This window comes from Lactuca serriola, chromosome 5, assembly GCF_051521515.1.
Source record: "Lactuca serriola cultivar US96UC23 chromosome 5, Lser_US96UC23_V15, whole genome shotgun sequence".
Taxonomy (NCBI): Eukaryota; Viridiplantae; Streptophyta; class Magnoliopsida; order Asterales; family Asteraceae; genus Lactuca; species Lactuca serriola.
In genome coordinates, this window is record NC_136412.1 from 331,837,294 (window position 1) to 331,849,048 (window position 11,755).

Sequence of the window (11,755 nt, forward strand, 5' to 3'; positions counted from 1 at the left end):
ATTCAGTATGGATTATTTTTCAATAAAAAATACGAAACGATACACCTAGTCAACAATGCACAACTAATGTTACAAAACAAAACGATATATCTAATCAGCGAGTACAACTATTGTTATTTATGTAATAGATAACGGATTTCAACTATTAGCACAAATATCTATTGGTATTCTAATCAGACGCATCTCCAAAGTACCTATATATATATATATATATATATATATATATATATATATATATATATATATACACACACACACACATTTAAAGTCCTGTAAAGAGTTGTAACCAGAATCTCCTGGAGGGAGAGCGATAATTTTTGTATAGATTTATACGGGGTTGACACCCTGCACCTTCGTTGTTAGCTACAGCTAGACCGGCCAGTCTAGGGTGACAAATGTCTTTAATCAAATTGGACGCCTGAGAAACGTCAAGACAAGCCTCCGTCATATTAGTATAGTTATAACGGCTCACTAGAATATGATAATGTTATTTAGAAATTTATGTAAGGCAAACCTTACAAATAAATTGGCACATTGTGTTGACCGCCCCTATGCATGGTAGTGATTGTCCACATTCGTTGTGTTGATCGTCCACCTGCATTGTCCGGATTGTCCACAATCGGCTATTGATTTCTCTCACCTCACCAATCTTAGGGTTTTAAGACCACCAAGCGATTACGCGCACACACACACACACACAGAAAATATAGGATTTTATGGGGGAAAACGATTTTATACAATTCTAAAAGATGATAAACTAAAACACATGTGCAACTATACTCGATTGGAAACAAGAATTACAACTATTTTATATAAGAAAATATAGGATATTCTGGAGAAAACGATTTTATACAATTTCGAAAGATGAGAAACTAAAACACACATGCAACTATACTGGATTGGAAACAAGACTTACAACTATTTTGACAAGAAAACACTAGAATTTTCTGGGTTTCTAAACTATCACAAATTCTTATACAAAAATGCTTATGAACTCACCAGCATATTTTATGTTGACGCTTTTCAAACGACTTGTATTCTCGGGGATCTAGTAAGCAGGTAATTACCATGATCGAGGACCGGCGTCGCTGCATTAGGTTATTGCTACTCTTATTATTTCATGTTTAACTTTTGAACAGAACAAGTATTGTAAACAATGTAAGTTTGTTATCTTAATGTATGATGTATAGGTTTGCTATGTTTCATGTATATTCAATTGTTATGATACTGCACAATGAAGTCACTGGCCTCCGGACGTTTCCGCCGTCTGGTATGGGGGTGTGACATTCCACCTAGTTTCCGAACCTGTATCAGCCAGAGTACTAGAATCCATAATAGCACGAGCAGAAGAGACAGTGAAAACATCTAACACGTCACCAAGCCAACCCAATCTGTCAAGTGTATCCTGCAAGCAGAACTTCATGACCAACTATTGAAAAACGTCCCATTGGGACTGCTCAATACCTCCCCTTGGGGCTCGAAGAAGAATGTTGGGATCCCATCCTAAAAGAAAACGATATCTGACAGAAGCGACTTTATGAATATCAAGAGCATAAATCCTGTGAAACATAACTGCAAGAGGCAAATCATCCAACCGTTTATCATGCCAAAAACTTGTTGAAGCACCGTCTCCCACGCTAATACGACATAGGGAAAGAAGATCAATCCACTTGTTCCTGAAGTTGGAAATCATACGGATAAGGTTATACCAAGGTCCCGACGGATAACCACAAGAAGGTAAGGAATAAAGCCCCCCATCTTGCCCATATATAGCTTTGACAACTCTCACCCACAACATGTTAGGATAATGAAAGAACCACCAATGCCACCTAAACATCAAAGCTCTGTTAAAAGAAAAGATACTTCCCACACCAAGCCCACTAGCCTCTTTTGAAGTTAGATTTTTATTCCAATTGACCCAATGCATCCTCTTCTCGTCCATCTCAGCACCCCAAAAAAATCTAGCCCTCAGAGATTCCAAAATATGAATAACCGTGAGAGGGGTAGGGAATACTGATATAAAATAACTTCCTAAAGAACCAAGAACAAACTTAAGCAGAGTAAAACAACCACCAATTGAAACGCTTTTAACCTTCCAAACCGCAAGTCTACTACGGAATCTATCAATAATAAGAGACCAAGCATTCACCCGATTCATATTCTAGCCTATAGGTACCCCCAGGTGAATGAACCGGAGAGAATCAGAATCACACCCTACGCAAGTCGCAACCTCCATGACCTGTGAAGAATTAACCCCAACTCCAATTAATTTGCTTTTTTGCAAATTAGTTTTAAGACCCGAAGCCACAAAAAAAACACCGGAAGATACAAATAAGATATCTAGCATTATCCAAACTCCAGGGCGACAAAAAAATTGCATCATCAGCATAAAACAAGTGTGAAATCACAATGCCCCCAATAGAGATTCCTTTAAAAACATTAGCCATCCGTGCCCTCTCCAAAGCCACATGAAGACCCTCCATAGCTAAGATTAAAAGAAAAGGAGAAAGAGGATCGCCCTACCTCAGACCTATCTGAATATGAAATTCTTGCGTAGGAGACCCCTTAACCAAAACCGAAGCTCTAACAGAACTTAACATTTCCAGAATCCACCCACACCACTTATGGTCGAAGCCCATATATTGCATAATTTCTATGAGATAGTCCCACAAAAGAGAATCATAAGCTTTTTCAAAATCCACTTTAAAAATCAAAAGAGGATTAGAAAAATCTTTACACCAAGCAACCACCTCATTGAGAAGGAAAGGCCCATCTAAAATCTGTCTACCCTTTATGAAAGCAGACTGCTCCAAGCTAACCACCGAATCAATGACCTTTGCCAATCTATTAGCAAGAAGTTTTCCAATGATCTTATATTGACACCCAATCAAGCTAATATGTATAAATTCACTAACATTATTTGGGTCTCGGATTTTAGGGATAATAGTAAAAAAGGATGCATTACAACCTTTAGGAATAGATGAATGACTATAGAAATGCAACACAAAAGCCACCAAATCATCCTCCAACACACCCCAATATCTCTTGATAAAATCAAAAGAGAAACCATCCGGTCCTTGAGCTTTGGAACAACCACAATCCCAAACCTCCCTTTTTATCTCTTCTTGAGTGAAAGGGGCCTGAATAAAATGGATTTGATCCTCCGAGAGAGAAGGAAAATACGACCCGTCCATCATAGGTCGAGGCCCAGAATGACTCAAAAGATTTTGATAAAAAATCTGAAATTCTTCTTTCACCCGACCCTGATCATACACCTAAATACCATTACTAAACGCTCCACGAATGGCCATCTGGCGCCTCTTGCGGTTAACTGTACCATGAAAAGACCCTGAATTCTCATCCCCCTCAATACCTCACCGAATCCTTGCCTTCTGAGCTAAATCAATATGTGAAAGGTGATCTAACTCATTTAGCTCCTTCTGAACCAAAACCCATTGTTCCCGAAGGGAATCAGAACCATCATCAACCGTGAGACGGGTATCAATGGAATCTAGAAGATTCTGTAACTCCTTTCTTTTAGAACCCAACCGAACACGAGAAGAATAATTCCAAGCCTTAATTTTAGCTTTAAGAAATTGCAATTTTTTCTTAAAAATATCCCACGGGTGATTAGACTCAATAGCTTGACCCCAAGAACTCCTAACCACATCATCAAACCCATCCATACCCAACCACAAATGAAAAAACCGAAAAGGTAAGGGGCCGTAATCAACCATATGCTCCAAAAGAAGACTTAGTCAATGAGCATAATTTTCTTCTCCAACACCAAGCCAGTAAGATGAGGAAAATGGCCCAGAACACCATCCGACACCAAGAATCTGTCTAATTTACTAAATTTTGACCCCTATTTGTTACTCCAAGTGAATCTAGCCCCTCCCAAGGGAATATCCATAAGATCAGCATGATCAATAAATTTATTGAACAAAGTAGTTGTCGCCAAATTATACTGTGATCCCAATCTCTCTGATTCATAACGAACTACATTGAAATCTCCCATAATGATCCATTCACCAGAAAGGAAATTATCATTTGAAGGATTTTCAGCCAAAGATTTTTCTTCTTATCAACCTCTTGAGGAGCATAAACGACAATAAAAAGCAACTTTAACCCCGACCGTTTCCAAACCGCCTCAACCCCAATGAACCAGTCCAAAATAACCACATTTGAATGACAAATAAAAACTGGATCCCAGATAGCAATAATACTGCCCGAAGCTCCACAAGAAGGAGACACCACGTGAGAAAAACTGTTGTACCCCAAAAAGAACGCGCCAAAACAAGTCAACATTTTCCATCTTCGATTCTTGAATCGCAAAAAACTTCACTTTATATTTATGACAAAGAGAACGAATACACACTCGCTTATCTCTTGAACCCGCTCCTTGAATATTAATGGAACGACAATTCATGAAACTACTTTTTCATGCACGTGACCTTTGACAATTTCTTTCACCCACTCAAAACCTTCATCGATATTATAACCTAACGATCTTCCAGTATCCAATGTCTTTTGAATTTCATTCAGGAAGGAATGGTTATTGAAGGATCCTTTAGAAGAAATTTTATTAGCGTCAATGTTTGAGAAACCCAGAGGGTGAGAGAAAGATTCGTCTGAATTAGCTAACCCCGACATTCTACCAAAACTTCCAGAAAAATCCACCAGAGGATCTCGCACACGGAGAAACGACTTGGTGGCAACCGTGTCCGAAGAAAGCATAGGAGTACGCATAACATCCAGACCACAATCAGCTAAAAAATGACCATCACCGTTCCTAGACTGTTGACTCAAATCAACATCGACAACGTCATGGACAGAAATAGGAGGAACAACCCTCGCTAATTATGTAGTAATATCGACAGCATAAAAAACAAGGGCAATTGGCGGACTTTGGGCAGTCCCGATAGCAATCTCGGTATTTAGATTCACTAGTGGAGGATGCCCTGTCAAGATCTCCCATAACCGGCTCATTAGTAGAAAATTCTGCCCAATTTCTTTGACCATGTGCCCTTGTAAATCCACATGATCGTCAAAACCTAGCCCTATATATATATATATATATATATATATATATATATATATATATATATATATATATATATATTATTAAATAATTTCTATAATTGTATATATATTAAATGATTTCCGTAATGACGAATTTAATTAGTTTCTATAAAAAAAAGAACTATAATTATGGATATCATTTAATTCACATTTGACTATGTATGTATGTGTATATATATATATATATATATATATATATATATATATATATATATATATATATATATATATATATATATATATATATATATATATGAACTTAGTAAAATTAAATAATTATTTAATTAAATAAAGATAGATATTAAATGATTTCCGTAATGACGACTTTAATTAGTTTCTATAAAAAAGAGAACTATAATTATGGATATCATTTAATATACTTATTTATGTTTACTAAATTTTTGTTGGTGCATTTTAACACACAGTAAATATAAGAAACACATAAACCTAGCCCTATGTGTGTGTATGTATATATATATATATATATATATATATATATATATATATATATATATATATATATATATATATATATACTAGTTTATAACCCGTGAGAACCACGGTTAGAAAATTAATTAAACTTTCTAAGTAAAAAACTCAAAACTATTTATTACAAATTACTAATTTGAAATTTAAAATGGAGAATTAATAGATTGATAAGTGTCATAATATTAATCACAATTGTCAATAGATTGACAAGTGTCATGATATTTATTACAATGCTTAACATGGTGACACATGACAAAAGAACTACTTTTTTATTAGTATAGGGATATATATATATATATATATATATATATATATATATATATAGAGAGAGAGAGAGAGAGGTAGGTAGGTAGGTTCAAATGTTTCTCACATTTATTGTGTGCTAGAATGCACCAATAAGAATTGAGTAACATTAAATGTATATTAAATAATATCCATACTTATAATTTTTTTTTATGGAAACTAATTTAATTCGTCATTAATGTCAATAATAATATTATACTTTCATTCTTCTAGAATAAACTGTAATTCTGCTAGAATATTATTGTTGACATTAATGACGAATTTAATTAGTTTTTATAAAAAAAATATAATTATGGATATCCTTTAATATACATATAATTATGGAAATCATTTAATATCTATTTTTATTTGATTAAATAATAAATTAATTTTGCTAAATTCTTATTGGTGCATTCTATTACACAATAGATGTGAGAAAAATATAAATTGTGTGTTCCTGAGTCGCGCCGGTACGTTGGAGGGTTTTACAATAAAAATAAATATGAGGTCCAGTTGTGGTTGCGTTAGTTGCGGTGATGGTCGTTTATAATCACGTATGAATATTAAGTTTTTGCATCGCGCTGACACATAGGAGGAAGCATATATATATATATATATATATATATATATATATATATATATATATATATATATATATATATATATATATATATATATATATATAATGCATTAATTAACATTATTTAATGTTGAAATCACACAATCAAAACGATCTAAATTTATTATTAAAACTTAGTTTCAAACTTGTGTTTAGTACCTCTATTTAAAATCTTGTTAGTAGTTTTTAGACAAAATCATTTCCTTTAAAACAAGTTATCAAAACCGTAGATCATATTACAAGATTTCTTATTAAGTTCTTTCTAGTTTTGAGTCTAGCTTTTTTATTTGGATAGTATAAAAATCCGCCACTCCAAAAACAAAAGAATAATGATACTTCTCTTTAGACTCACTTCTTTACTTAGTTTGAATGAAATTTGATTAACTAATTGTGGTTTCATCAACTAATAGCAGAAACTCTTATAAAACCTCATGCAATCCAAAGTCAAACTTCAAAATTATTAAATTTGAGGATGGGCCAATAAGAACCACATATCCCCATCATCACTAATCCTAAACTTTAAATCTCCCTTAAGTTTCTAGAAAATATGGTGATAAGGCTTAAGGGAGCTAGTGGGAGGTGCTAAGCCTTGTCTCTACCCTCGCTAGCAACTCAACTACACCACCCTCACGTTTTGTTAAGAGCCTCGCTAAGAACATCTCGCCAAGGAGAGAGAGAGAGAGAGAGAGAGAGAGAGAGGGAGGGAGAGAGAGAGAGAGAGAGAGAGAGAGACTTGTTGTGATTTGTTCTCAATTCTTTGACCAAATTCCACTTTCTATGTGATTGGTTGTATGTATTTTACATTTATTTATTTATTTTCAAAATAAAACCTATACACCCTACATTTTTCAAAATAAAACCTATAAACCCCACATTTTTTTTTTGCAAAATACATGGTGACAATAAAAAAACCTAGGGAATATGACTTACTAAGGTAATTAACTTTTCGGTATGTTTACATCTGGGTAACTATCTTTTTTTTTGTACACGTGTAGGTAACAAACTTGTTGGAAGTGTTCACATATGACCATTATGACCTGCTATAGCAGGTTAAATCCTAGATGTGAAAGCTTTCAACAAGTTCATTACCTAGATGTATACAAAAAAATAGTTACCCAAATATGAACAAAACGAAAAGTAAAAATTAAATTACACGAATGGTCCCTGTGGTTTGGGGTAATTTGTGTTTTTGGTCCCTAACTTATTTTTTTAACTTGGATGATCCCTACTATTTATTTTAGTTGCGCGTTTGGTCTCTGTCTTACCTAAAAAGACTATTGTTCCCTTATTAATTTATTTGTTAATTAGTTTTCTTATTTATGTATTTATTTTTTACATATTTAAAAAAATTAATAGACCGCACATATTTGTATCTCCTCGGATGATCCCTACCGTTTATTTTTTAATTAATTTAATTTTTTTAACTCGGATGGTCCCTACTGTTTAATTTTGTTACGAACTTGGTCTCTGTCTTACCTAAAAAGACTATTGTGCCCTTTTTAATCTTTTTAATTAATTTTCTTGTTTATATACTTATGCTTTATATATTTAAGAAAAATTGGTAGACCCCACATATCTGTATCTCCTCACCATCCCATCTTTCATCATTCTCAACTTCTATTTATTTTCCATCTTTAGTGATATCGACGTCTTGATCATCACTTCTTTTTTCGATCATTCAACTCTGTCAAATCAACACCACAACCCACTAAAGATGAAGAGATAGTAGGTTATGGTGTTGGTTCGCCAGAGTTGAAGTACAAAAAAAAAAAAAGGATGGTGAAGACGTAGGACCAAACGCGCAACAAAAATAAACAGTAGGACCATCTAAGTTAAAAAGATAAGTTAGCGACCAAAAACACAAATTCCCCTAAACCATAGGGACCATTCGTGTAATTTAATTTTTACTTTTCATTTTGTTCATATTTATGTAACTATTTTTTTTGTACACATCTAGGTAACAAACTTGTTGAAAGCGTTCACATCTAAGATTTAACCTGTTATAGCAGGTCATAATGGTCATATGTGAACACTTCCAACAAGTTTGTTACCTAGATATGTACAAAAAAAGATAGTTATCCAGATGTGAACATACCAAAAAGTTAATTACCTTAATAAATCATATTCCCAAAAACCTATATGACAAGATGCTAGGAGTGTTAACACTCACTCTAACCTAAAATACTTGTATAGATTACAAAATTGAAACCCTTGATCGCATAGTGATTTTTATTATTCTTATTATTTGTTTAAATTTTAGAAACAAATTAGAAAAGCAAGCCACGAAGATCTTTAAATATTATTGTAGAACAACATACAATAAAAAAGCGAAGTTCGAATTTATCAATTCTAACACATGACTAAAAAGAGAATCGGAAACAACTAAAATTTGATGAGTAGATCGTTACATTAATATACGACATAGATCTTGCTACCAATTTATTTACCTGTCGAAACAACTTCTTCCTAGCTTGTGGTTTCCAAGTTATAAAACATGCATTAGTTATATAAATATACCATTTTAATAATACTGATTAACTTTTTAAGACTTTCAAATCTTAAAAGAAGCTTAGAAAAACATGGCACTTGAGAACATTTGCAAGGAAATTAGATTTTATTTTTGAAACGGCACACTATCATACTTTTAATCTAATTCTAAACAACACATATGTTTCCTAGCAAGACATGATCTTTCATTTGAGATAGTCACTTATCTCCAGGCCAAAGGCCACACTATCATACTTTTAATCTAATTCTAAACAACACATATGTTTCCTAGCAAGACATGATCTTTCATTTGAGATAGTCACTTATCTCCAGGCCAAAGGCCATGGTTGCAAGGGAAATTAGATAAGTGGTCTAATCATTATAATTCAAAAGGAAAACACCAAAACCAAACTAGAAAAAGAAAGGAATAAAGATCCTAAAAAGGAGAAAGGAGTTTCATTATAATAATCAAAAACGATAATAATGACTTTTCACATATTGCGCATTCTTTGTGCCCGGCTAGACCCTGACCCCGACCCAACATTTGTTTCTGTCCTCGCCCGCTTCCTTTGCTTGGTGTGTGCGGTTATCATCTCCAGCAACTGTCTCGCCTTTTTCTTCCCTCTATCAGAACCATAATCTTTCAGATTCACTAAATACCGTTCTACTCCAAATTTTTTTGCATCATCTATATGCTTTGGATGTTTAGAACAAAGCTGCAGCAAAACTGATGCTGCATTCTCTTGGTTCAAGAGGGATCCATTCCATACAACATTTACCAGGTCATAAACCGGGTCTTCTGCATCTAAAACATCTGCGGCATCATGATGCCTCTTGATCATGTCTAAAAGAACGAGAGCTTCATCCTTCATACGCCCTTGTGGCTCTCTAATATGAATCATCAGTTCGGTAACAATGCCGTCTCTCAAAGCCTTAGCTATGTTGCTCTTATACAAGAACAAGTTATACAGCGCATTTGAGGCGTCCTTTTGACCCCTTTCAGTCCCATTACCCAACAGCCATACAAGCGGTTTTATTCCTTCCAACGAACCAATAAGAAACCTCCTATCATCGTTCACAGCAAGGCTGAAAAGGATCGCTGCACCATGTTCACGGTTTTCGACTGAACCGCTCTTCATGACCTGAATGATAATGGGGATTCCCTCATTAGAAACTATACACCTTTTGTTTGCATCACAGAGAGAGAGGTTAAGAAGAGATATCAATGCATATTCTTGCGTGAGTGGATCCCTTGTTTTCTTCTCCAGAAGTTCCAAGAGTAGTGGGATTGCACCAGCCTCCGCAATGGCTGCACGGATCTCAGAGTTTCTTCTTGACAGAAGCGAAATCTCACCAGCACCAGTACGTTGTTGACGCAGACCGTTTGATTTGAGTTGCTGGATGTATTTGTTTATCAAAACATAGTCCATAGGAGTGGGAGAAATGGGAGGAATCACTCCATTTCGTGATTTTATCCCATTTGTCTCACACCATTGGGTTATAAGGCTTCGTAATGCAAAGTTGGGTATCAGAGTTTGGTTTGTCAAGATCTGCATAGTCGTAGGACAAAATTCATTCCCAGCATGCATCCATGTTTCAATCGAGGTGCCATCAAAAGTCTACAAGATTAAAAAGGGTACTTCCTTGTTAGAATAATGCAACAGATAATTTATTAATTAATTATATCTATATGTACTTTTCAATACAGTTTATGGCATCCCTATATAATGACTACTGATCAAAACATCAACATTCTTATAAAAGCTAATGTTTTAATTACCTGCCCGGATGCAATAATAACAGGATCCTGCATCAACTGAAGCGATATCGGACATAAGAATTCGTTGGGTGTAGCTTTATTATCGTAATTTGTCTCAATTATTCCTTGTCGTGCAGAAATATCAACAAGTGGACTTTCAGTTAAAGATTTATCCAAACTTTGATTCCCACCTTGCACAAAATCTTTGATGAGTTTTAGTACCATTAACATTTTTTCTATTTTTTCTATTTTCTCCGGTGGATCTCCCCCAGAGTTGGTAACCATTTCATTTAGTGCTTGGGATTCAATTTCAATGTAGACGGCATCATTTAGTTCTAAGGTTTCAACCAATCCCCTCAAGATCGCAGGATCAACCAGAACATCAGTGCCCTTGTCATAAAGGATGAAAAGATCTTCATACAGCTGTTTATCAGGTTGATCAATTTTACCATTGGCTCTTTGGAACTGAGAAAGGACAACACCAGCCTGGATGGGAAACATACGCAATATTAAAGCCTTACTTAATTAAGAAGATCAACAAAACAATTTGTATACAATCGATCGCTACTTCTGTAACTTTGTAATAAATTAATACAATGGATTTAAAGATGTAGATAGAAAACTCTTACACATTCTTTAAAATCATAAAAGATATCATGATCCTGATCATAATAAACTCTATGCAAATCTTTTTCCAACAGAGCTATAACCCCCTTGTATTCCCTCATGATTTGGTTCCTCTCCAGAACCTGCTTTGTAAAATCAAAAATATAAATGCTGAAGAAAGTATAGGAACAAGAAAAAGTTATTTATTTATTTTTTTATAAAAGTCATATGTGCACAAATGCATGTAAAGATGACTAATTAAATCAAGTAAAACACAAGCAATTACATATAGAAGATACGGAAATGAATTGAAAAATATCACATTTACATAAAGGGAATGTCCAAGTAAAACCTCTTTTATTAATTTTCAACCCACTGACAGGAGTACAAATCAGTGTGGTTCCAATGATTTAAAGTTAAAACAGAGGAAA

General features: G+C 34.3%; 1 protein-coding gene and 1 pseudogene across 1 annotated transcript; both read right to left on the reverse strand.

Annotated features, from left to right (window-relative positions):
• Positions 1-1,429: 1,429 nt before the first annotated feature.
• On the reverse strand, positions 1,430-3,194 carry LOC145050990 (uncharacterized). Its single transcript, XM_078999153.1, has 2 exons — positions 2,524-3,194; positions 1,430-2,120 (listed from the first exon to the last, which is right to left on the reverse strand). Exons 1-2 carry the CDS (start codon positions 3,192-3,194, stop codon positions 1,430-1,432), a joined length of 1,362 nt encoding a protein of 453 aa, XP_078855279.1.
• A 6,256-nt stretch (positions 3,195-9,450) lies between these two features.
• On the reverse strand, positions 9,451-11,446 carry LOC145050991 (U-box domain-containing protein 13 pseudogene; annotated as a pseudogene).
• Between the last annotated feature and the right edge of the window lie 309 nt (positions 11,447-11,755).